This window comes from Syngnathus leptorhynchus, chromosome 20, assembly GCF_054491065.1.
Source record: "Syngnathus leptorhynchus isolate UIUO chromosome 20, UIUO_Slep, whole genome shotgun sequence".
NCBI classification, from domain to species: domain Eukaryota; kingdom Metazoa; phylum Chordata; class Actinopteri; order Syngnathiformes; family Syngnathidae; genus Syngnathus; species Syngnathus leptorhynchus.
Window position 1 is genome coordinate 1,763,758 of NC_141214.1, and position 27,374 is coordinate 1,791,131.

At 42.1% G+C, this 27,374-nt stretch overlaps 1 protein-coding gene across 3 annotated transcripts; it reads right to left on the bottom strand.

Moving 5' to 3' along the window:
- Position 1: 1 nt before the first annotated feature.
- Positions 2–27,220, bottom strand: ext1c (exostoses (multiple) 1c). Of its 3 annotated transcripts, XM_085901094.1 has the most exons (14): positions 27,138–27,220; positions 26,906–27,006; positions 26,211–26,305; positions 20,926–22,335; positions 6,035–6,128; positions 4,085–4,192; positions 3,377–3,496; positions 1,930–2,062; positions 1,734–1,852; positions 1,566–1,661; positions 1,169–1,255; positions 933–1,093; positions 581–752; positions 2–513 (listed from the first exon to the last, which is right to left on the bottom strand). In XM_085901094.1, exons 4-14 carry the CDS (start codon positions 21,876–21,878, stop codon positions 328–330), a joined length of 2,229 nt encoding a protein of 742 aa, XP_085757220.1. In that variant the 5' UTR covers positions 21,879–22,335; positions 26,211–26,305; positions 26,906–27,006; positions 27,138–27,220; the 3' UTR covers positions 2–327. The 3 variants fall into 3 exon arrangements, with proteins under 3 accessions (XP_085757220.1, XP_085757219.1, XP_085757221.1); XM_085901093.1 differs by lacking the exon at positions 27,138–27,220 and having other exon boundaries at positions 26,906–27,083; XM_085901095.1 differs by lacking the exons at positions 26,211–26,305; positions 27,138–27,220 and having other exon boundaries at positions 26,906–27,083.
- Between the last annotated feature and the right edge of the window lie 154 nt (positions 27,221–27,374).

The following is a 27,374-nucleotide window of genomic DNA, read 5'->3' on the forward strand; positions in this document are numbered from 1 at the left end:
AACGGCTTTATTTCTTTGAGTTGACTTTTTGCTGTTTTCCTTGGCAGCAGCCCCTGCTCAGTAATCCCGAGACAAGAATAGCTCCAGAGAACATGGCACTGGTACCACCTTCCTAAGATGGCGCTGACATTCCCATGCACAGCGACGACGCTCGTTCCTCGACAGGAGGTCTCGCGTCTTCACGACTGGACGGATTCAAGTTCACTTTACACTCAACACGGCTTTGCATTGATCCACAATCCAGCAGGGGTTCCTCCGATTGTCCACACAGTTTATGAGTCCTGTCTCCATCCCAATTGGACATCATGGAAGCAAGGTCCATCTCCTCTATGCCCTCTCAAGGTCTTTATATTTCTTGCGGAGGACTGACACTTGATCTTTGAAAAGCACAGGGTCGAGGCGAAATTGAGAATGGACCAGAGGCATGTAGCCAAACCAGTTGGCAAAGGTGTTGACGCACTCCTGGCGCTGGTTGAAATGCTCCGGGTTGGCCCAGGGGACATTCTTTGTGGACTAGTGGGTCAAAAAAAAAAAAAGCTCACACACTGAGTCAAATTGGACTTAACACACACTTCCTTACCTGTGGACTAGGCAACTCCTTGTATTGCTTCCTTTGAGCCACTTTGATGGGTGGTGAGTGAGTGACAGCAGAAACCAGGAAGTTCATCAAGATGTCCTCGCAGTTGGAGGTATGATCCACCAGGGTTCTCAAAGACTGCGGCAGGTAGTGCGAGAACAGGTAGTGGTAGTACCTGTGCAGATATAATAGTTTGTTCATTATAATACTCACAAAACCTAGAATAGGTTGGACAAAATACATCATAGTATATAAATGAATAAATAAAATAAGAATGAATAAAATAAGAATAAATAAATAAAATAAAATAAATAAATGTGCAAACCTTTAGAAAACATAGTGCATTCCGCTTTACCTGTGGTAGAAGGCCGCCCCGGTCAGTACTATGGAATAGTCATTGGTCCATTTGGAGGTGTAGCCCCAGGCGTGCTTTAAGGGATCCCAAAAGTGACTCCGAGGAGGGTAGCCCACGATCCGATCAGGGAAGCTGCGCCACACCAGGAAGGCAAAGTTCACCTACAAACAAGTACACGGAGGGGTTACAAGCCGACTTCATTCTATTTTGAGATTGACTGAAATCCTGCGCCACACCTCACTCGTCAGCAGGACCGTATCCTCATCCAGACTCAGCACCGCATCAGTTTCTATGGCAACATGAGGCAGGAAGCGACTGGTCGTCTGCGAGAGCGATACAGCAGTCAATCTTACGGCACCGCAGGCCACTTTTTTTTTTTATTTGCCATGTACTTTGTGAGATCAGGAGAATGAGTCTGAGATGATCTGGTTACAAGAAATGAGCTTTTGCCAGGGCGGCTGTAAAAACTAAATGACTGACACAAATTGTAATAAATGCCACTTGTCAGATAAGTAGGGATATGAAGCTAGATGACAGATGTCAAAATGAAAGGCTACAGAAGAAGTGGTTCAGGGCAAAATAGGGACTTGCAGATTGTCAGTCAAATATGAGCATAGCCAAGGCGACACTGACCTTCTTCTTGCCGTCCGTCACAATGAGGGGAACTGGCATGGGAGGCCATTTGCTGCGACTGGGCGGCGCTTTCTCGCTGTTCCAGAGGATGATGATCTAATATGGCACAGAGAGATCATTTGAGCTGATCCAAATCAGCTAGTAACACACAACAGCTTGCTGACTTACCTGGGAGCAGTACTTGGATTTTGACACCACCTGGAGCAACTTCATGATTGGCTGAGATTGGGACACCAATGGAGACACGGCGTGGATGACAGCAGTGAACTCCTGATTTGGACTGATACCTTCAGCAGAACACAAATACTTTGATGTGCACATATATGAAAAGAAAGATCGATTTTAAAGGCTGGCTGCTCTTTACCTAAGCTCAGGTAGTAGAAAGGGAAATGTGCAAGGTGAGTGGAATATTCTGGCAGGACAAGTAGACCTCCTGGCAGAGAGTTCCACATGTATTTGTTCCTTGATATGTGAGAAAAGACACGATCCTTAATGATCTGCAGAGGGGGGATATGAAAAAGATCATTTATTGTCAATATAGGATGAATTCTTTTCGGTGGTGTTGACTTGATATTGTACTTCTTATTTACAGCAACAGGGGGAGTCCTTGAGGCGACAACTGTGGTATCCCACTACATGGCCCTGTGCTTCACTGACCTCAGGCTGACTGCACAGCTGTCTCCCATGGGGAGAGGTCCCCCCCCCCCCCCCCCCCCCCCCCCAAACACCCTCCTCTCCCACACAACCCCCCTCAGCTTGCTGTATGTATATAAGCAGCTTATCACCAACCTCCAGAACCTTTCCTTTATTATCTCAAGCATAAATCCCCAGCAGCAAACACACTTCAGGCAGACAGACTTGAGCTTTTTTTGAAACATGGAAGCGCTAAGGGAACATGCATTGCTCACCGTGTGGTCTTTGCAAATTTCACAGCAGTGTGTGTGTTGTCTGTGCTAAGACAAAAATAAACAAACGTCCTGTCTGGGATACTATCAAGCAAATTTACGAGGTGAGGCGGAATCGGACAGGTTTGGACTGAGATTTGTAACGTAATGATAGTTTGTCCTGTCTGTACATTAAAGGGGTTCTTTGAGACTGCAGGCACCTCAGGTGTGTGCTTTGAAAATGGGTCTAAAAAGCAAGAACAAAGTCAAACGTGAAAAATTGGGAGGACTGATCGGAATTCAACTCTATAATCATAACAGAGTAGCGTTTGATTCAAATGGAACTCTTTTCCAGAGAGGCTTTTCTAAAAGCAGCAATCGTGGCAGCGGGGAGGTTTTGTGCGCATGATTGCAAAGGAAAAGTTGTGTTTTCATAGGACTTGGTTGCTTCTTTTTGCAGACATTTTCATTGCAAATGAGAAGATGAGATGCATTCCTGTTAACGGAGAGGCAGACTAGTATTCACCAGTCACAATACTTTCATGTTTGAGCTTAGGAGAAAGTATCCACAAGAAGTTCAAAAAAAGAAAGCACTTAATGTCCGTGCGGCATTGGATATTGTACCATTGCTGTGTTTTATATTTTATCCCTTGATGAAAGTGTACATGACGATGTCCATGCATTTATTTGTTTTATTTTAAATATTTATGTATCCATCAATTAATGCAATTATTTATTTACTTTTTTGTTTATTTATTTATTCATTTATTTATTTGTGTGGTTGCATATTTTTATATTGTATTTCTCATATTCAGGGAATAATTATGCAATTTTGATTTTAAAATAAAAAGTTGTGTCAATAAGTAAAAAGTAAAAAAAAGTGCTGATTTCATTTGTTTTTATCTTCAGAATGAATCTCGAGTTTACCTCCAGTGTGGTGAGGACTATCTTGTCCACAGAAGAGAAGTAGGCTTCCCATAGCATCTGCGTTCTCTGTCTGAGAGCCAAAACGCGTTCATTTCCGACAGCTCTCACTGTAGATGGCACCTAAAGAGAAAAGAAAAATCACCGCCAAAAAATAAATGAAAGCATTTCAAGTGTGTCTTATTGCTTCTGTCACCATCACAACACATTCAAGTTTATGTTAAAGCCTCCTATTACCTCTATTTTAAATGAATGCTCATTTTTTCTTGGTTCCTGCATTTCATGCAGCCTCCCTCTTTACCTTGGAGAGGAGGAATTTCTATAGTGTGGCCTTTCTTCAATCAGCTTCTCGTGCAAGAGTGTCACGCTCACGTGTTACGGCACGATGCGCAATGCTACTGATGAGGTCAAGCTCTTCATGTGCTATAGTCGGAACCAAATTGAGCATGTCTCCTCTCATCAGACCTTTTTGCTCTTGTTTGGGTTCATGTGCACGGCTCCATTTCATGTACACAATGAGAAAAATGACTCTCGTTAAGAGTGCACCCATTTTGGTTGTCACAGAGAGCCAAAAGGGGGCATGCAGATTTTTTGAATTTGAATTTTCACATTTCAAATAAAAAATTCAAATAAGAAAATCCGATGAACATTTTAACACCTTTTCAAGATGCTTTTGGTGTGGGGACCATCCTGGCAGATTTATTTTGTTACCTGCAACAGTAGTCTCTCATCCCCTTCAATGACAGCTTGGTTCCATTGTATGACGTCAGAAAATGGCAGCTCCCAGCCGTTGCTTAGCAACACGGGTATACACGCCGCCTGCAAGCACATGATACGATCGATGGTGAGAAAAGAATACACAGACTTCCAATCTTACACTTGAGATGAGTCAATAGATCTTTTGGAACATTTGAGACTTTTGCAAATATAATAATTGGACTGAAATGCAACAATCCAGAAGTGATTTAATACACAAACTTGAGAGTGCGTGACCCCAAGAGTGACATCACAGTGAGTAAGAACTTCAATTTATTCTGTCCTACGACGCCCTGCAGGTTGGACACTTGCAACACACGCAAAGCAATCGTGGGCAGTGGTGCTGACTCTTTGGTGTACTAATGAGCAATAGCCACTCGGGGGATGTAAACCAGGAGGGAACTGGTGCGGAATAAAAAGCAACCGTTTTGATACACGAAAGACTCGTGCTTTATTGGAGTTGACTTTTGATGTTGCCTCATCCATCTGACTCACTGACAGCTTTTTTTTTTGAAGTAGCTCTGCTTTTTTTTCCCCAACTTCCCCGGCCCTCCTCCGGACTTCTCCATTAGCCCCTGGGTGCGTGTTTGTTGATTTTTTAATCTCTTGGCGCTCTCTTTTAATTTCTACTCAGTGTGGTCTTCTGATTTTTATAGGTCCGATTTTTTTAATTGCTTGGTTAAAGCAAAGTAGTGGCGATCAAACACTTTCACCATCTCTCACCGTGACATTTCTTCCTAGAATAGACCTGCCGAAGGACAGCCTGGGAATTTGTGTGTGTGTGTGTGTGTGTGTGTGTGTGTGTGTGTGTGTGTACGTGTGAGATGCCCCAGGTTACAAGGTTGCGGTGATAATCCAAATTCAATTCAGCTATGCAAATGGAATTGCAGCCAAAGGCTTGTGTGAGTCCTTTGACCCAAGAGTGAAGTGCCCTAACACCCTCCACAAGCCAAAATGGAGGCTCCGTTAAATGACTGGAGCTGTTTTTAGAAGCCGGCGCACGTAGTGTACTGTATGCACGAGCCGGATTGTCCGTGTGTATTTTGGAACGCTGGCGTAACCGCTTTTGTAATTGCCAGTTCTTTGTGGGCTCGGTTGGTACGGAAAAAAATGGGAAAAGTGGTGTGAATGGAGAAGAGGAAAGTGAGGACGGAGGGTCGAGACAGAAGGAGCTGCGTTTGGTGCCAAGCCTTGTGGCTTGTGTGCAGATTTGTCCATTCAGCCTCAATCTCACGCACACACACACACACACACACACACACACACACACACACACACACACACACACACACACACACACACACACACACACACACACATACACAAACACTCAGCCAAGGGAGCGCAGCAGCAGCAGCAGCAGTAGCCAGGGGAGCTCAGCAATGATCAAATCTAAAAACAGCCACTACTGTTTCCTGTCGGGGCGCGAGAACATCGACTTGGGTGGCAGGAGGAGAAGTGCAGCATGCAGAATTCAACTCACTCAATCCATTTTCCCCTATGGGCAAGAGCATATGACCACAGTGTTTGTTAACGGCGCGTATGCGTCAGCGCTTGTTTATGGGCTCATTTTAATTTAAAGGGCCCGAACAAATGAAACTTGATGGCCACATTTCCATTCAATGGTGCAATGCTTTGGATAGACCATTTTGCAGATGTGGCTATTAAGGTGTCTACAGACAACATCAAGCAAAATTGGTCATTATCTGCAACTTGTACGACTCCAGGTTCACTCTGCTATTTGCTGTACATCACTGAAATGTATTTTTGTTGTCCCTCTACTAGCACTGGCGAAGATAATATTTTTTTCCGATAGGGGGACCAAGGATAAAAAAAAGTTATAAATTAAAAAAGATTTCTCAGAAAATGCTGATAGATAAACAGTATATTTTTATTTTCATTTACCTGCAAGGACTCAAGGAAGCGGAAGGAGCCCAGGCGTCGACCTCTAGGCACCAGACAAAAGGTGGAATTATGGAGCAGCTCTTGGTAGTCGAACCTAAACAGATAACGGGAAAATCATTCAGCAACAAGAAAAATGCTCTAAAAAAATATCTATATTTTATACAGTCACACTCGTCAAAGCAGAACTTTTGCAACTTAGTCATAATAGTCCACCAATAAATCATCCAAGTTGTCTTTTTTTTCTCACCCCCAGGCATGTTGGCACGGCTAAATCTAATATGCAGTATGTTGAAAATAAAAAAGCCACATAAGCAACTACGGCCTATTGATTTGTTGCTGCTGCAAAAAAAGACATTTTCCCTGCAGTGCCTAGCAATACATTACCTGAGGCTGCTCATATTTCATAGCGCCGCTATGTAAAAGAGCCCAAAAGCAAAGCCTGTGCATCAATCATTCCTTCAAGCGCTACCAGCGACAGGTGCTTGCGTATGGGATTGAAACCTGCATCTCATCTCTTGCAAGAAAAAAAGGAATTTGTAGAGATGTAGAAGCAAATGGACAACGTGCACATACGAAACGTAAAAAAAAAAAAAAACCTTAATGAATGCGCATTCACTGTTTGAGGATGACAAATGTGTTTAGGGGTGAACTGGTGAGTGTGACCCACTTCTGTCTTTTTGTTGCTGTTTTTGTGCATGCCACAATGCATGACTTGGGGCCATATTGTGAATGTTACACTTTTTTTTTTTTTTTAATGAGACTCTATTGTCTTCAGGCGGAATTTTATTGTGTTTTTTTTTTTGCATGGCGCTTAGCATAGCTCAGGTACTCGAGTGGCGGACGGAAATTTCAGAGTATATTTTTGAAATATTTTTGACAGCGTTCTTACGGTGAACCAATCGGGTGAGTCAACCACATCACCGATTTAATGTGTAATATTGCCATGATTTATTTGATGTTACTCGGCTGCAGTTTGGCAAAAGTAGAGACATTGGCTGCAGTGGTGCTCTCGCCACAAGATACGCACGGCACGGCACGGCACGGCACAACACAGCGGGATTGCTCTATTTATGTCAAGGCAATCGGCACAGTGTGAGACCAGACGGATCAAAGCTGGTTGGTGTGTGTGTGTGTGTGTGTGTGTGTGATAAGGAAGCTTGCCCTCTTTTGAGTGCTTTTACCATCTTCCAATCTCTTCCACTTAGTTTTAACCTCCTTCAAGTTTCTTTTCTTTTCTCCGTGTTCATTATTGATTAGGTACGCGACCTCTGACCCTTCATGTTTACTCGAGTGACAGTTAAATAGATATCGACCCGGGTGCGAGTCAAGAGTGATGGGAAGCAACAAAGGGGCGGGTGCGATGGAAGCTGTATGATTGACAGCAACTTCTGCTTAGTTGATCACTCTAAAGGTCAAAGGTCATCAGAAAGGAACCGCACTAGTGTATTTGTAAATTATGTGCGGGGTTGACCAAATTTATGGATTAACTGCCACCGTCAGAATTTATAGATTTTGTTTTTTTCAGATCTTCTCTTTTCCAAATTCGTCTCAATATCACTTCAACCAATTTTTTTTTTGCATCCCGGTGCTTAATCCTATCCCGCAGCTGTTCCGCACACGTAGGAAGCATCCTCCAATGGCAAACTCACTGCGTCTTCTTGTGACAGATGGACGGATTAGCCACCTCCTCCAATCGCTCCTTCCTATCCGTCTTTCATTCCACACTCTCTCCGCACCTTATCTTGTCACAGAACTAGAATGCTGACTTAATGTCACTGAGTAAACAAATTCTGTTACACGGATAGAAAAAAAAAAAAACATTATTTTTTTTTTGCACACAATTCCACAAAGATATCAAATCAAGATCCCCTTTAGCCCTAGGAGAGAAAAAAATCCTGGAGTCAAATTCAAACATGTTTACAATGCGATAAAAGGGTGTTTACGTTAATACTTGCTGCACACACACACACACACACACACACACACACACACACACACACACACACACACACACACACACACACACACACACACACACACACACACACACACACACACACACAAACGTCCACTCCCATATCCTGTTAATACACAATTCCTCCTCTGCTGGGACCATCCCCTGCTCTTTGTCTTTATCGGCCTCTCTCCCTCCATCTCTCGTTAATTACACAGAACGAAGGGACTAAGCTCTCTAATCTGAAAAGATACGACCCCGCAACCAGCTCATCCCTTAACACTGTTACTTATACCTCAATCCAGTACTCGCACAGACCAACGCGCACACACACACACACACACACACACACACACACACACACACACACACACACACACACACACACACACACACACACACACACACACACACACACACACACACACACAGAGCTACAGGCGAAATCAAAAACATGCATGCAAGATGTTTTTGCACAAAAAAGGGCACATGGAGAAAAGCCTTCCAAAACATAGATCAGAATTTAAAGTGCATCCCACATCCACTGACTGCCAAATTTCCAGCATTATGCAGATTACAGCAATATTAAATACTGTACTCCTAAGTAGTTCCAGCCAGGCTTATGAAAGTGCATTTTGCCAAATCTATTTAATGTTGATTTATTTTCCCTTGAAACCATTTTCACTATTCACCCTGAGGTGTTTAAAAAACTGCCATGTTTGTGATAACAATTAGATAGAGCTAGCAGATTGTTATGGCTATTTTTAATTGTAACAAAAATACCGTGCGTATTAATACAGTGGTCTGCTCGGTGGAATCGCGACTGAGTGGGTGTGACAAGGCTCATCATGCGCCGTCGTTTGGTTATATATAGAAATGGGAGCACAGCTGTCTCTCCATTAGGCTAAAAGCACAGCAGCACACTAACATGGCCATGGAGTCATCAACCAGTTTGGCATTCTTGCACAAGGAAAAAAGTCGTATTTGCTCTGCCTGTTGTTGATGAGTCCGATACCAAGTCACAGATACCTAGCATGTAGCACCAATACCTACTTTTGATATATGAAATCAGCATTTGAAAAATATCAGTGTAGAGTCATCTTGACAGTTTGATAAGGCTCCATAAAAAACAAAAAAAGATTTCTCTATAGGTAAGAAAATAAGGCAGGAAAAAGCTCATTGTGTTTTTTTAGGCCCATGTCTCCCAGCATCCACAATGTGTCTGCTGCAAGTCTAGCGTGACTGATTTCAAATCAGGTTCTCTGCTTAGAAATACAGAGCAAGGCGAAGTTATTCACCCACATGCACAAAAACACACACACACACGCACACACGCACACACACACACACACACACACACACACACACACACACACACACACACACACACACACACACACACACACACACACACACACACACACACACACACACACACACACACACACACACACACACACACACTCTCAGCAGGCGCAAGAGCCAAAACCTTGCTTTCATTTTCCATAGTGGATGCTGAACGGAAAGTGGAGAAGGCTAAGGCCTGCCATGGGACTTTGAAGTAAGGATTTCTCCCTTACTTTCCTCCATAATTTATGATATTAGATAAGATGGAAAAGGGGCGGGAACAAAGATGGCTGAAAGGAGCAGTGAACAAGCATTAAGATGATCTTCAGAGTGAGATAAAAAACACAATTTTATCATCAACTTCTTAATCTCACGGAGCAGCGTCGTTCAACTGAATCCATTTTGTTGGCAAAGCAAGCGGGAAGCCGTTTTAACAGCACAAAAAGCAAATGCGGAGCCAAACAGAACAACAAACATGACATCAGAGGAATAACGCTTGGCATTAAAAGCTCTGAGCAAACATTTGCTACATATAGACAAGCAGCTGCACTAAGAACACAGGTGGGGCCTACAATAGGTATGGCTGCCATGCTGCAGCTTCTTTTCAACTCAAATGTGTGGGAAAGTTTGCAGAGACTGCTGGATCATTCGAGAATGTCTGTGGCCATCACTCAAATGTATAAAACCTTTCTTTCCAGCTCTTGTAAAAAAAAAAAAAAAAAACCTGCAACTATAAAGGCTCGAATGTTTTTTTTTCTTTCTTCCCTCTTTTAATGAAATGTGCGTCACGAGAGATTAGCCTCCAGCCTGCAAAAATAGAGAACGGCAACTCCTTGTCAGACTTCAAACGGCGCCGACCTTGTGTTTTACGATGGTTGGACGGCTGTTTGTTTTATGGAGCCACCTCTAAATAGAGCCGCTATTCATATAGTGGTCCCATTTATCATAATATTTCACTTTTCCCGACACGGCCTTGTGTGGTAAAGTGTTGAATCTAAAAGTTGAGCACTGCTATGGTGACGCAACCGCACAGCGATATTACATTGTAGCCACACCAAGAAATATGTTGATGAAAAATGTTGCTTTAGATGAAATATGTGTAACACGAGACTCTAAACATCACCCGGGTTTCAATGCGCTTGAGGCTGCCCTAATAAGGAAATTGAGGAAACTATGCAGCAATATTGTGCTGTCTCTTTCAATATATATTGTTATGGAAATGATAAATCAACAAAAATTCATTCTCGTTTATGTAATCTTAGATTTTATTTTATAGCTATGTTACCTCACTGTGAAAAAACAGTCTCAAACATTCACACTAATTACTTTTGTCACATCTATTCACATTTGCAGTCATTTCTAAATCTGAGCTTTCACCTGCAAAAGGATATTGAGCGGGCTGGAGACAGATAAGTGGAGCAGAAAAAAGGGAGTACGAGCACGAGTCAAAGAGACAGTACAAGGTAGGCAGAAAACAGATGTCTTTTTTTTTTTGCAAGGGTCATAAACAAGGAGTCATTCAAGTTTGAAGTCGGCCGAAGGCCACGGAGAATTACAGAGTGCCAAGGCGAGAAAAAGAGATAAATTACAATGCGGCAACAAGAGTCAATTCAAAATGTTCAGTGATGGAGGAGAAAAGGGGGAATATATTCGTGGAGGAAGCATTAAGTCAAGCAGTAACAAAGAGAGACTAAAGGGCTTGTGAAATCAATCAATGGCGGCGTTGGCAGCTCCTCTTCACCGCGGCCTTTACTTCACGCTGTTGACATTGCCAATGTGCAACGGGCTTCTTGAAACGGGGTCGCATTTGAACATGTGGCCCGGGGGGAGATTTGGTGCATATGCATATTTACAAATCCATGCTCACATAAGTGTGTCTAAACCTGTTTGACTGATGCAAACGCCTGAAAAAAAAAAAAACGCCCTATGGAAACCAAAACCCTGAAAAAAAAATATATATATATACTGATTTTGTAATCGACTGTGTGGTATTAACTGATGCATTTAAATTTGGCTGATGTCATACAAGAGAAATTGTAATCCCGTAAACTTGATTGAGTCCTTCATTTAAAATGTACGAGCAGATAATAAGAAGCCACCAACACTTCTTTTCTTACATTTCACCACCACTTGACAAAAGCTGCTTCACCATCTTCACTCAAGTGGACGCACAGCGCATAAATAATTGACAAGCTTCCTTCTGTACATCGGAATTAAAGATGTATCGAGTAGATGGCAACGCTTTCAAACCCTAGCTGAGTGGTGATTACATGCCGTCTCGAGGGATGACGAAGGAGGACGAGGCCTTTAGGGAGGTCAGGTGATTGTTGATCTACATTTCCGCTAAGCAGTTCTGATTTGAAGTTATTATGCTGTTATCAATTAGATCAGGTGGACTGATACATGTTAAAGAAAGATGGAAGGCATCTTGGAAGGCTTATGGACGGAATTATGGATTCCTCAGACAAAAAGCAGACAAGGTTGAGTGAGTCAAGTCAGGCCGATTGATTGGGCGCAAGTCTAATGCATCCGCAGCATACAAACAACTTTCCATTTTACAAAACAGCTTTTACGCACATTCACACAGTTGATTTCCGTTTGAATATTGACTGTGCCAGCACTTGTTATGCAATTAACAAACAAAATGAACATTTGCTCCGAAAGCTTTGTCTGCTTTTTGCAAATTCCTGTTCAAATATTTTTTTTGTCAGCAAACTCAAACAAGATAGTAGGAGGGAAAAAAAAAAAGAATATTTTTGTGAACTGCTCTGAATGCACTTGTAATCCAATGAAGAAAAACAATTAAAAAAAAATTAGCTGAGCAACCACTCACATATGAATGGCCGAAAGGCACGTAAACATGATTGACAACTCCGGGTAATGACAAGAAAGTAATTATATAGAATTATAAATTCCATTCTTAGCGTTCAGCATTACTCCACAAGAATATTTTTCGCATCTAAGATGGAAAACATTAACATTTGAAATGGATCCCCCGCCCCCGGGATGTTCACAAACTATACATACATTCATGCAGACGGACCATCCAGAGTTTGAGTAGCACTAAGAGTGCTGTGGAGACAGTGGCTGCACTGTGGAGGACTTGGACTCATTCCAGAGCCTCTCCAGAACATTCCATTGAGAGTCTGCTGGCTGGCTGGATAGCTGGATGGCTTGGAGGCCGGTAAACATGCACAATAACAAACAACTACAAAAGGGGAATTGGATTATCAACATTTTATCATATTGGGAATTTAATCATAAAAAAATAATTATATATTTATGATAACATCTACTGAAGTCATAAAAGTCCTCTAGTATGTTTACTATGATTGAAATTTGAAGTAGTCCGTGCTGCATGATAGCTACAAATGTATTTTTCCTTGAAGCAAACAGAGGAGGAATGATAAATTCAATCAAAAGTAGAGAAACGGCAAAATTTCCTTGAACTGCCCTCCTCTTGATTGACAGCATCGAAATGAACGACGCTGCTAGCAAACAACTGCGACTCCGCTCGCATCAATCACGACGTTATGTGCTGGGACAGCTCAAAAAAACTTGGACATGACCAACATTTCAGATTGGGAAATAAACAACACTGCTGAAATTTTCTGCTGCTGGTTTTCAGATTAAAAAAAGTAGAAGTTTGAAAGATAAGATTTGCATTATGAATGACTAACTAGTGCTGTGGTTATTCCAGCAGCTCTCTTGTTGCTGTTCTGTTCATAGAATTAGTATCCAACAAACAAAAACAAGATATACCCTAATAGCCTTTCATGTGAGGATCTCTGCACCGTTACTTTGAGATGAACGTTTATAGGCGCACCACTAACAACAAAATAACTCAAGCGTTTTTCCACCGGCATCTTCCCACCTCCTTAACTGCATTTCAATAGTGCATATCCCATTTTGAATAATTTAATGAAAGCAGCATGATAAATCAGACCTCCCCCTCTTTTTCCTCACGCACCCATGTAACATAAACACGCAGATAATGGAGCGGAAAGTTAATTAGACGTGGAGTTGGGAGTGTGCATTTTCCAGCGGCGACACAATCATCGACAGTATGCTTGTGTTGTTCTGTAGCACTCAATTCTGCCCCTGTGGAGGGTTCCAAAATAAGGATCCAGACATGGAAGAAATATAATGACTCAGAAGCTCAAGTCCGTGTTGCAAAGCAAGCTAAACGGTAGAAACACAAATTATTATCGGCTCTGGGATGACGTATAACCTTTCATTGTGCCAAAGAAAACATTCAGTAGTTGGCTGCCTCAGGTGTAAAATGTCAGAGGTGGCGCCACAAGAGAATTTTTTTTTTTTTAAGGGCAAATATGGCTGCTTGGCTTGGCTGTGCTTTGGAGTATATTATTGAATAAGTCTGCCCTCAGGGTTACAATAATAACAAATCACTTTCCAAGGGCGCAAGATATAATGGCTCTCAAAATAAGATCTACACTCAATTGGCTGTGTGGAAATAGTAAGCTCAAAACTAAAATAATGTTACCATAATACTATAAATGAACTTCCACATTTTGTTTCGGCGTATTTTTAGAATTCACTTTTAATTAGGATGTTTGATACCGATACCAAATACCGATACCACGAGAACTTGTCATGCATAAAATTTCACATAACGCAATGACTGATCATTTTATCTTTCTGATGCAAATTGTTGTTTCGCTTTAAGTATCGGTGGCTGGTATCGGCGTCCTTCACGAATGCTCGATACCTTAAAACAAAGTCGCCTGATGCCGTAGTCTGCCTGAGTATGAAAAACCAAAAACGTGCATGGCAGCATATAAATATTAACAGAAAACTGTACAGCAGGAGTAACAAGCTTAAAGTGAGGAATAAACAAAGGGAACATTTCGAATAAATGAGTAACAGTGGGACCTCCGGATAGATCAAATATGACAAAACAACATTTGTGCAAGAGCGAGATACACAAACTGCCTTGCAAAAATCTCTCAAATTGCTCTCCTAAGAGCATAAACAGCAACATGTTGCATTTAATTAGGGCAAAACACTCGCACTGTAACCTGAGCCCGGCAGGCTTTCACGAGATCTCGCTAAGTTTTAAAGACAAAAGGACACCGGTGCAAATCAGCATATTGGCGCTGTCTCTTGGGAGTTTGGCTTTGTTTTAATAGCAAATATGAAAAGCTGGGAAACTGTAGATAGCTTTGGAACTAAACAAGCAAGCACACCGGGATGCTTCCCTCCATATTCCATTTCAAGGATTCCATTACATTCCTTCCCAGCTGTCCTGAAACCACTCCCTTCCTGAGAAGGCCGACATATTTGAAATGATTTATTGACGGTCTCGCTCAAGTGTTCCCAATGAATGTCGCTCAATTAAGGCCAGCTTTCAATTTTCTCTAGGTGGCTAACGTCTGTCAAAGCCGGATAAGACCCAGGTGTTTGATGTCAGGACTGAGCACCGGGGGTCCGGTTTGAGCCTCGCTCGGTGCTTGTCTAAAGGGACCCGAAAGCTCTTTGGGAGAAAGCAAAGACGAGAGAAGGGAGATTGAAGTCGGTCCAAATTCCGCCTCAGAAAGTGACAGCTGAGAGATTAGTGGTTAATTAGCTCTGACCAGTTTACTGGCAAGCGAGGGAAGTGCCCCATCGCTTTGCTTTACACGGAAAAGGCGAAGAGAATCAGTGCTGCCTCTGGAGGGGAGCCAGTTGAAAAGAAGAGACTGGAGCCAAAAGTAGAATCAAATACTTCCGTACTCAAGTTTCTCATCCCTCATGAACATCTGGGGAGGCCAGATAAGGAAGATGTAATGAAAACAAAGTGGTGATTGACACTTTGCTCGTTATGCACAAGTAAATTGTTATTTTTATGCAAGTGCGATATACAAAAAAAAAAAAAGCAGAGGAGGAAAGAATGTGCCACTTGCAAATTGAACTGTAATGTGTTATCCCTTTTTGTGGTGCATGTAAAAACAAATACTTGAAATTCAAATGATTAGAATGGAAGCGGAAAGTTACAGATTCAAGAAAGTGGCTTCCAGTGGAAACTCATAACTATTATAATCTTGTCACCGAGTTATACTGTTTACTAGTGCCAGTGTGGAAAATAAACTCCAGACAGCACCTTTTAATCAGCTACTGCATTAGTCACAAGTCGGTTGCTGCTGAAGCTTTCCAATCAAGAGCTGCCTGGGATTTAATGAGCAACATAATGCTTGAACTGAGACCTCATTATGTTATCTCTCACTCTGAAATACAACGCCATTTCCAGACTCCATAAGGAGGTCCGGGAAAGAAGGACCACGGAGTCCCACTAAGACCAATTAAAAAACAAAATGAAGAGATACGTTCAAAAAGTAGATCCTCAGTGTCCAATGCTTTGATTTTGAACTCATCTCTTGTTAGCGCTGATGTCGTTAGCAACATTTGACAAGAATAGTCCAGCAGGGATGACGGGTAGAGCTTCGGGGAAGTCAATAAGCGAGGAGGCGAGGAGATGAATAAAGTCAACAGCCCCGGACGGGGCATAAGGCAGAGAAAGCTTCGGTGAATTAGCAATTTTTTTTTTTCCCCAGCATGGATCAATGATGCATTACGGCAAACAAGAGGGAGGGGGTGAAAAGAGAGTACGGAATAATTTCTATCTCTCTGTTTTGTTTTGTTTTTTGCTCCCAATTGGTAACCAAACAAGATGGCAGGACAGACAGCAAATAATCACCCGACAAAAGCACATCAGTATTCTAAGGTAGCAGTCTCACGGGATGACAAATGTTTTTGTGTGAACCAGAAAGACCTGTATTTTATTTATTTTGAAGATAGAAATGGCCTACGGGCACAAATGTGCTGTTTCACCTTAAAGTCAGTGCACATTCAAATATTGTCAGTAGATAAAACCAATTCATCGATGACTCGGATACAATTTTATTTGCATTCATGTATATTGGAAAAAATCTTTGATTACTTTTTATCTACTTGTTTATTTGTTATTATTTCGTGACTCATTAAAAACAAGTAAAAAACAGTTTAGCGATATCATACAAGAAGGATTGATGATCACGCTATTCCATAATAAAACACGATGTTTACAAATCTCTTATATTGATTAAGCAAAAGAAAAATCCAACCTAAGTGCTGCTCCTTTTTTATGAATGACTTACCGCACTTGTTCTACAATAGCTGCTTAGTTACCAGAATTTTTCCACCGGGATCAATAAAGCCCACCCGCAAGTTTAATCATCATCATACATTAACCTTGGAAATCAATGCGGCACAGAGAACACTTATAGGAGCGTATGTTTTATGACACAATAACATTTCTAGTCTCTCTGGCCCATCTGCTGTTGTTTTTATGTCAACAAATGCCACGTTGAAGACAAATACAGGCGCGTTTAGTTTAGTTTGCTAACAAACACATCATTAACTACAACGAGACGCTAAGTTACCAAATATGCCAAAACTTGTACTTTATATATTTTTTAAAAAGAGAATAGTCTGAGCTCGTTGCAGTATGGATTCCTTTTTGCGGAATACATCACAAGACTTTTATTGGTTCCACGGATTCCCTGGAGTTCATGGAGGTAGAATTGCAGAGACGGAATATAGATCCACCCTACTTCTGTCTACGGAGCGCCTCCGATTAGCCTATTAGAGAGCATGATGGAGTGTGACAGTGTGTGTAAGTGCTTGCTTGGCTATTGTGAGGGAGGAGACGGCTTAATGCACTGAATCCGAAATGTGATACAATAAATGGCGCTGTAGCTTTTAGGGCTCTAATTTGGATGGTCATTAGTGCATGTGCTTTGGAAATGGCATGCATGCCCTATGCAAATACGGGGGAAAGTCATTTATAATGACAATCATTTGGGGTGATTTTCCACCAAATTTTTCAATGTCATTAAACTCTCCGTGTGGGTTCGACAGAGTGGAAACGTATGAAAGTAGCAAGTTCGAATCTTCTCACTTGCATGACTAATTGAATGTCATGTTTTGCTCAACTGGCTCATGTTACCTGTTGCAGAAGATTATTCTTTCTTTTTTTTAATTATTCTGAATGTCATCCACATTGCACAACAATGAACCGCCACATTTTTGCCACTCTTAAATTTTCGCTGGGCTCGCAACTTGCTTCTCATCCATCAAAGGTGATAAAGAAGGAGCGGTCCCACTGCAGCGATCATTAAATTAAAGTTCAACGGCAGATCTCATGAGAAATTCATGATGTTTGCTGCAATTTTCTTTCCAGCTGTGTGCAGAATTTAAGAGCGTCACACATGCTTTCCTGTAGGGTAGCTGGGATGACAACAACTAAAAGTATGATCTAACAAGAAAAGGTCACCAACGAGAGAATGAGGTCAAATGTCAGTGATTGCTTTGCTCGTACGAGCATAACAACAGAACCCCGCATTAATTTGCGCTGTTAAAAATTCGACAGATTTACCTCATTCATTTGCTGTACAGTAAATACCAGTTTAACCCCAATACCTTGCAGAGTTATTAAAACCTCTGTCTATACTGGAGATCAGATTAGTGCAGCATACATTAGTGAGTCTTCTGTGGTTTGGATTATCATGACAAATGATTGCGTTTCATTTGCCGTCCAATGAGTACAACTATAAAATGATTCCGAAAAAAAATAGATATTAAAAGAACTCAAATTGGCAATTTGATGAATATGATAAACAATACTATTTCATTCATCTCAAATCTATATGAATATTAAAAACTCCCAAATAAATAAATAACATCACAAATATGTCAAGCCTTAAATTGTACTTCACTGGAATATTAGACATCAGAAATAAAACAAATAAGATTTGCTTTCCAGATCGTTACAAAAAGCAGATATGATGGGGTCAGGCAAATGCTAACCGAGTGAAAACAGGACACTGGATTCCTGTTCCTTAAGGAATTTGTCTTGCTCCATCCCTGCCTTCCTCCCTACGAACTGTATTGTCATTGTCAAAGCCTTTCCGCTCCAGTTGGCCCGGACAACAGCAAGCAAGGTTGCCAGAGGCCTTTCCTGCTATGATCCCGCCAGCGTCAGCAAAGGTTGATGGAGAGCCCGATTAAGACCCTGAATGGACACCCATTAGGTAGTTATCCACGTCCCTCAAGCGATTCCTCGCTTTCTTCGGACAAAATTTTACCCCAAATGAATATCGGCTTCAAAATATCGGTACTGAAGAAAATCAACATGATTCCTTATTAAATCTGACGAATGGAACAACCTGACCTTTGCATGCATAGTGGAAGAGCGGCATAGATTGGACTATATATACATGACTTTAGCTAGCATGGAGTGCAAAATGTGCAAGTCACAAGTGTGTGTCAAATCTTCCAGACCAGAAAGTTTGCCTTCACAGGGAGAAAGGCAAGAAGTTACTGTTCCATTATTCATACTGGAACTGAGCATGATGTTCGGAGACTTGCAGTCAACTGTTAAGAGGCAGCAAGGGGAGGGACGTTACAATGTGACAAGGGGTTCAAATTGGGTCAAACACAACAAATCATTTCAGCTATTTACCTTGCATGTGTAAATAAGAATATACCCTATGCAAGTTTCCATTCACAATCCTACTTACAAGTACGGAAGATTTAAAAATACTTTCAGCCTGTCCGAGCCGGAGCATTAATCCGGCTTGACTGTGATTGGTTGGAAACACAAGGCAAGTGTTACCTTTAATGCCCCCAACCATAAACGCAAGCTACTTAGAGAGGTGGAAGAATTGTAGAGAGTGAAAATACAACACACAATGCAAGGAAGGAACAGCAAAGCAGTTTCGAACCGACATTTCTTGTTTTTTCAAGATTGACGCATCAAATGTTATTTTTGGAATTTGGGAAGCCGCAGTCTGAGCAAAAAAAAAAAAAAAAAAAAAAAAGGGGAGTGCAAAGCAAAGTCAATAGTGAGCGCTTTTGCATGCTGATTTATTATTTGCTATTTTGTTTTTGTGACCGCGCGAGCATGTCCTCATGTTAGATGAAACGTGTTTGCTTTATAGCTGTGGTCAGAACAAGATCTCCATTTAAATACTGGAATGTGGGGACTCATCAAAGCTCTGAATATAAAATTTGGAAACATTTGCTTCTGCATCCTGCAAATAACTATTTCTATCAAATAAATGAAGTAAAAATAATTTTAGTTTTTTTGTAAAGTTGTTCTTGGTGACTCAATATTGAATGTCGGGTGAAGACTGACATGCGGGATCCAAAAGTATGAGCTGGCGGGTCGGAGGCAACAATGGAGAACAGTGTGTTGAAGAGCCACAGAATCACAATGATTCCTCTCTTTTCCAAATATCCGAAAGCGGACTTGCAGACACATAGAGAGAGACCACATCATCTTGGAAAGATACAATTTCACTTCCCCTAATTATAGTGAGCTGCCGCATTTCTCGTCTGGGTTGCCCGAAACACTTCACTTGCTAACGTTTGACACACGCATTTACTTGTCATGGGGGAAGAGAAAAAAAACGTTTTGTTTTTTTCTTGGAAAAAAAACAAACAAAACCATTTCCATTCTGTTGACATTTCTCTATGTCTTTTTAATCACAGGTCCAAATTGAACTCAGGTACACTCTGGCGTTTTTGCATATCTCAGTGGCCACCCCGAGTCTGGTTTGACTCGCCGCCCCCTCCTCCCGCTCATTTGCATTCACTGTTCCTCACTTTCTTAGAGAACGGTCCAAAGCGAAGCAAACTAGGCCATTAGGTTGCAGCACGGCTTCTCTTGTGCTTTAAGTTGTGCCTCTCCTCCCATTTGTCACCCATTCTTGCATAAAGTTGTTTGAAGAAACCCCAAGTTACTTTTACTTTTTTGCGGTGGCTTTATCTAATGACTTGTTCCCCGTCTTCTTGATGCCTTAGGTAACAGAACAGCATCTAACCTCAAATCTGTCTCTTTTTACATCTCTAAATTTTGTGGTTCTTTTTTTTTTATCCTTAATGCAGCACAAATAACTTTCGAAAGTAAATCTTGATTTTGGAGGTTATTGTACTGGCAACTTGGTTGTTACTCAGCAGGATTGGATGAAAAAAAAATCCTGAGAAAATTATGGTGGATTAAAATAAATATCCAATTAGATTTGATGACAGCGATTTGTTCATTTCAATCTATTTCACTAGCCCCGCCTCCTTCCCAGCATCCATTGCTTGTCCCTTTTCAACCCCTCCCACTTTCTCCTTTTGACGGATCTTGACCTCGTCCCTCCAGGCTAATCTGCCGGCGGAGCAGATGTATCCGCTCATTAACCTGCTACCACCTTCTAAGAGCCTCATTAAGCCTGGCACAGGTCCAAAAGCTCATGACAAGAATAGTAGTGATTATCCGCAGGTTTTTTTTTTTTTTTTTGGGATAGATGGCTGAAATCACACATCTACAAAAAGCACTCCCGCTAGTGTCCTTCTGGCCGCTTCTTCTCAAAGCCACTGCAGAGTTTCAATAATGGACTACATGGAATAAATGAGCTCCTTCATTGCACTCCAAAGCAATTTCATCCGTTTGCTGCCCACCTCCCAATGTAAACAAGCTCCAAGACTGCCGTTTCAGCGTAAATGATGTTTTGCGGTTTTGAGATTAGTCATTTTTTGGACACTGACTGTCAATCAAGCTTACCTCTCATATTCCAGGTTGTCATGGTCACAACGGGCATCTTTATGCTTTTCCCAGTCTTTCCCGTGGCGGCACGTCGTTAACGACACAATGTCCTTCCCGTTGTGGATGTGATGGAGAGCGTTTCGGGTATCTGAGCCGATGCCTGTCAGGTAGCGTTTGCCTTTGAACATCAGCAGGTACTTCCTCCGCGGCGGGGTGGTGTTCCTCACCAACCAACCTCGCTCGCCACCCTTCTGCGGGTGGTCCTTTGAAAAGAGCGGGATGGAGATATCAAAACCTGGTCGGAAATGTTCCGTATTGAGGCTGGCTCGGGCCAAGATAGCCTGGCCTATGTTGAAACCCAATTCCTCTGTATAGTTGGGCCAAGTGCCCGAGTAAAGGTTGAAGATCAGGTGATTCCGCCCATCATTCCAAAGAGGGTAACCCCGAATGCGTTCGTCCACATTGTGCACAAACTGTCCTGACAGCTGGTCCCTGTCCAGGGTGTCGATCCCGAGCACAAACAAGCAGGCTTCGCGTGGATCCGGCGTGTAGTATCTGGACTCCGATATGGACGTCAAGATCTTTTTGTAGCTTTCAGAGACCCGGTCGTTTTTTTCCGAAGGGTAAACGTACACCCCGAATCCTTCTCTCCCTCGACGCCGACACCGCGAAAAGTCAAAACAAGTCTCCATGCGGCAGTGGCTGTCCTTATAAATAACAGACCAGGCTTGTCGGCGTTGCCGGGGCGACTCGGACGTCCCGGGGTCGGTCTGGAGCTCGTTCAGGTGAGCGTAACAAGGCAGGAAGGCCCGGTCGGTCCAGTTGGGCCAGGGTCGCGCCGTCTCGGCCTGCTGGCTCGTCAGCATCCGGAGCAGACGTACAGGTAGCCGGACTCCCCTACCGAAGTAAAAGAGAACCAGCCAGCAGAAGGTACACAAGCCCAGCAGAACATATTTCTTCCGCGCCTGCATGGGGGGGCTTGTCACAGTCTTTTTCTTCTCTGTGGCTGACTTTTCTTCTTCTTCTTCTTCTTCTCCTTTGCCCCTCAGCTTTGAAGCCTCACCGGGGCAGCGGCCAGCCGAGTAGTGATTTCTAACAAGGAGCTTCTAAAGGAGGGCAATGTGTTAACAAGGACATCACCGCTTCCTCCAAGTGTGGCCTGGTCCTATTTGCCATTTAGGAAGAAGACGCAGCAGTCCCAGTTCACCGTCAGTCAATCCTGGAATGTCTTTCCCATTTGTTGTCAAGGCTCAGATGGCGGGATTGAGCCGGCTGGATTGTGGAATGCGTGGCCTCCGCCGATGCTGTGTGCATTTCTTCTCCGGCACCGCAGCCCGCTCGACAGGAATGAAGGAAGAGTTCTTGGCTCCCTCCGGCCGAGCTTTCTGCCTCATGGTGCTAGGAGCAACTGCTGTGGGCAGGCCCCTCCTATGAAGGAACAAACAAACAAGAATACACATTAAGTACACAGAAAGTTGCCACTCCTCAACCAAAACAAAGTTTGTTTCAATGAAACTCACGTTACGGTTGATGAAGAATTGATTCCATTACTTTCATGAAATCATGATTTCATTTATTTGGTATTATTTCGTGCTTGAAAAAACAGCGAAGCAACATCACTCAAGAGGTATTGATGGTTCTAAAGAATGAATCAGTATGCTAGATAAATCATATCATTATTATTTTTAGAGCCTGAAATCAGGAGATTTGGACAATCTGTGGTGTCTAAATCATTATTCCATTCAAATACGAGTCGATGACATGAATAATGGATTTGTTGTCGATTCATCGATTCATTTTGACACCTTGTGTGTGTGCTTCAACATAAAAGCCCAAACCGTTTGGAGTTGAGGTGGAGTGAGGAAAAAAATAAATGTCTAGCAGTTTAAAAAGAAACATGGGGGGGGGGGGGAAGAAGAACATCTCTATTCACTTTCACATTTTCAGTTAGATCCTTAACGGTTAACTTTTTTTTGGTTCTCTATATGTACAGTATATGTGTGTGTGTTCTCACAGTAGAGGATAGTGTTCCTACTGCCAGCTTCCACACAAAGGCAGCTTTCACGACTCACCTGCCCACGTCCTCCACCACTCATTCGCATTCCTCACTACTCAAGCCAACAAGTGATGGCGGCCACACCGTGTGAGAAACGTGGAGAAATAATACCCTGACTCATATGAAGGTAGTTGCTAGTTGGAGGAAATATATAAATTGAAGTTGGGTGTGTTGTTCAACTCATTGTACACGTTATGCAAAGACATTTGACTGAAATTACGTCGCATACCTTTATGCAAATATTCACACAGCATAATTTAAACACTACAGTAATTGTTTTTTTTCATCAGGAAACAGTTGGAAAGCCATGACATAGAGTTGTTATCAATAATTCACAATTTCCTAATTAAAACATTGATTTCTCCTTTGTTTTATCTGCTTTTAATGTCCTATCACAAATAAAACTTGATGGCAAGGGGTCATACATTTATGGGGTCATAAATCAATATAAAAACACATTCTGAATGTGCAAAATGTGCTTCTTCAAAAAAAAAATAATGAAGAAGTGGAAATGCTTGAGCGAATTCCTTGAAGCTACAAATTAACAAGGACAGATGCACTTATGGATGGCCACAAGTACCTGGCTCTAAGTAGCGGCAGAGGTCCGTGGGTCACACATCAATCACGGACCATTACGGTGGCGACAAGCACTGGAGGAAAAGCCACGAGGCTCCATAAATTGCACCCAGGCGGAAAGAAGAGGTTCAAGGTGAGTACACTTTGTCATACGATGAATCCCAATAAGCCATTCAAATTATTCGCATGTGATGCCCACACCTGAATCGTAATATACGACTACTGCATGTGACGTGGATGGAAAATAGCAAATGCAGGATATGATGAATATTTTACAAGTCCAGGATGGCTTCTTTCTTTTCATCTCGACCTTCGGGGCTGCGGTTTTCCGCTCGCGATTGGGCAGGGTCATTCTTATTCTGTTTTCAGGTTTGTTATTGTGCTCATGTGGTTTCTGCAAAGACCTCAGCCAAACCCAATTGTAACTGGACCCAGCACCAAATTGTTTGTTTTTCGATTTATGTTTATATTGACGCCGTGTTGTAACCATGACGACGTGGCCCGTCTTGAAAACATGTTTGACATAGCAGTTTGGAAATCTCGACCTAAAAATAGCACCACTCATACCATTGTTAAATAGCAGCAGACGTTTAGGTGACTTTGTGTCCAACACACATCTGGCAGTGTGTTTTTACTGGCTAAAATGTGCCGACGTATAACTTCAGCGAAATGAGGTGTACTGAGGAAAAACACAAATTTTGCGGTGAGGCCCGGGCTAAAATTAAACGCTATGATTAAAGGCCTCGGATGTGACAGTAGTGCAAAAGAACCCCGAGGGGAACTGGACTGACCTGAGTAATTGCAGAGGTGCCCAAAATGTTCGCATGCTGCATGGAATATATCAAAAGATCAAAAAGAACCTTTTCTATATTATCATCCATCTCGATTCCTGTAGCTAGCAACTTTTATTTCCATACCTAAGTTTCGTCCCAAGAGAGCTTCTTAACACGATGTTTATATCAAGCCGCAACAATTGTGCTCATCCTAATTACAAGCTGAGGTTGATGAATTAAGTCTCAACAAAATGCTCCACTTCAACAACACAAGGGCTAATTAACACAACGTTGATGAGCAGAAACACTCTTGAGGATGTCAACGCCACCTCAATAAAACTGTCAATGATGTTAACGGGCCGGGTGAAAACGAGCAAATCTGCAGCAGGGGTGGGAGGAAAAAAAAATAAAAATCAGTCCTGACAATCAGCTCTGGGCATACGCTGAATATAAAAGAAGAGGAAATACAAAGTGCTCAGTTGTCAATAAACAAGAGCGGGAAGCAGAGTTGATCAAACATGCAGCGCATGGCACGCAAGCTCAATTACATCGACCTACAAACAATCAGACCAAGACCTGTTGGTGACAAGAAAATATACTGAAATGAGTTCTTCAAAATTAAAGGTGGCACACACACACACATAAAAATATTAATTACAGAATATTTTTTTTTATGATAGGAGGAAGGTTTATGAAAGGTCAAATTGCATCGACACAGTTCTTTTAGTCGCCTTTGTCCTTTTCATTATCACTTGAAAATGAGCACAATTATTTCTGAAGAGTCCGACTCTTGTATTTAATAAAATGTCAAGGTGTATCTACCGTTGAAAGGATCATCTTTAAAAGCTGACACTTTTCACCTCAATTATTCATGACCTTGAATAAAAGGATCAAAATCACACATGCATGGAAGACTTGGCAAAACAAGGATTCATTTTTGCAATGGAAATAGCGAACGGCGTCTATATCGGGAAGCACCCAGACGAGATACGAGGGAGGGGGCGGGTTACAAAGCATCATATGGACGTCAAATTGCTATTAAGATGAAAAGCTGTCATATCCAAAGAAACATCTCATCAATCAGAGGGAATCTCTGCACGGCTTGTCAGAATGCGCCTTCCCACGAGAGCCCTTCCACTGCAGCCGAGATAATGATGACACTTTATTCCAGGAAAGTCTTTTATCAAGAAACAAGTCATTGCCAAATATAATTAGAATGCGTGTTGCTTTGAGATTAAAACCAAATGGAAAGCTGGTGTTTCGTGATTTTTTTTAAATTATGATTATTGTGTACATGATCGGAGAAGTCCAGATAAAAAAAAAATACATGCAGAATTATAGAGCTAATTTACTCACAGGACACTACATTAGGTACACCTAAGCAATTCACAATAATCATAAAAAAAATAGAATTCAATAAAAATAAATAATAAATTCATAAAACATAAAATGATAAAAATGATCCCCACAAATTCATAATTCTGCCTTTACAAAAACTAATAAGAAACAACAGCTATTAGTTTTAATAGTAGCATGTACTGCAAGCATACTGAGCGCTGATTTTATTATTATAACAACACCAAATGTAAGCTAGCCTTCGAAGTACGCTGGAGTGCAATTGTACACGACTACAAAGCGTGGTTCAGAAATAAATATGTCGCTCAACTCCAAAGGCATGTAGACAAGCACACTGTGGCACACTCTGACACTTGGCTTCTTCACCATTCCAATGTCTCCAATGCAGACTGTAATAAATTTGGAGCTTCAGACAACTTTCCATCTTCTCCTAAATTGTTCAAAATCAAGCAAGGCATGAACACAAATTGGAAGTTATGCCCCCTTATAGGTATGTCACCATTTTTTCCTGCAACGTTTGTTGTATACTTTTATATATTTACCTATTTTCAGGGGGCGCTTATCCAGTCCAGGAACACGGAAAGCTGACTTCAGGCAAAAAGGTAGACGACCCCCCCAGGATTGTTTTCGATCCAGTCTGAGGGGACAACAATCTTCTATTTACATATCAATGCAGAGCATCATCAGTCAATTCCATAATGGAGACAGATCAGCTACATTTGGTTATTGTACTCCAAGCAGCACTAAATGTTTAAACACCCCACTTGAGATCAGGTAGCGGGGTCCATGTCGGACGAGAGCACCGACTCCACAGAACCTGCTGCATCGTGCTCTGAACCTTAATAATAGGATTGCAGCCAAAACATAATGCACCCTATTGCTCCCACATCCACCTTCTTCTATAAGAGCATCCTGAAGCACACATCACCCTCCTGCTCCACCACTTCATGAATAGAGAGCGAGGTGATGTACTTGAGTTCAGATAAAAGACTAGACGAGAGTCTTATTCGATTTGCTGCTGCAAAGAATACAATGTTTTGATAGGTGGGCTTCACACTTTGCAAATAAATCTGTTGCCCATTGCGGTGTGCTGACAATGGATGGAAAGAAATGAAAAGACAAGCAACGCTGTCAAACTTGTTGAAATGCATGCAATCCTATGGATCAATGCAGCATCCAAACATCAACATAGGAGCGGCAGAAATCCCACACTTCATCCGACGCTCACGGATCTTACCGGATAGACAGACAGACGCCAAGCGAACTCTAGTGCGTGCTTTTCCTTTTCACGCCACGTCCGAACATTTGAGAAGGAATTCAGCAAAGGAACGCGAGTCTCTTCATCGGGATATGAAAAGAGAAGATGAGCGTTAAATGATCCATTTTTTTTTTTTGCACATCTACCACGGTAGCCAGCCTTTCGCGATCCGCCCCCGGGCGCGTGTGATTGGTTAAGACGCTCCACCTACGTCTTGACTGTATGGTAAAGAAAAACACTCCATACGCTTCTGGATGCGACCCGACCCGGTGCTGTGGGTTCTATGACCCAATTACGCACGAGGAGCAAGCTGGTAAAGGGAAACCAGTTTTTTTTTTTTGCAGGGTAATGTCTATTGCAATTTGAATGGGGAGGGGAGGGGGGTGCAGTTTTTTGGGGGGGTCGTATGAACCTGCACGCGCTTCCTAAACAGAAGTATGAGAGTAAC

Coding starts and splice junctions, on each gene's coding strand:
- ext1c (XM_085901094.1), bottom strand. CDS start 21,878: ATGCAGGCGCGGAAGAAATATGTTCTGCTGGGCTTGTGTACCTTCTGC. Junction 2,063..3,376: donor TAGTCCTCACCACACTGGAG/GTAAACTCGAGA, acceptor CCCCCTCTGCAG/ATCATTAAGGATCGTGTCTT. Junction 1,094..1,168: donor CGGTCCTGCTGACGAGTGAG/GTGTGGCGCAGG, acceptor ACTTGTTTGTAG/GTGAACTTTGCCTTCCTGGT.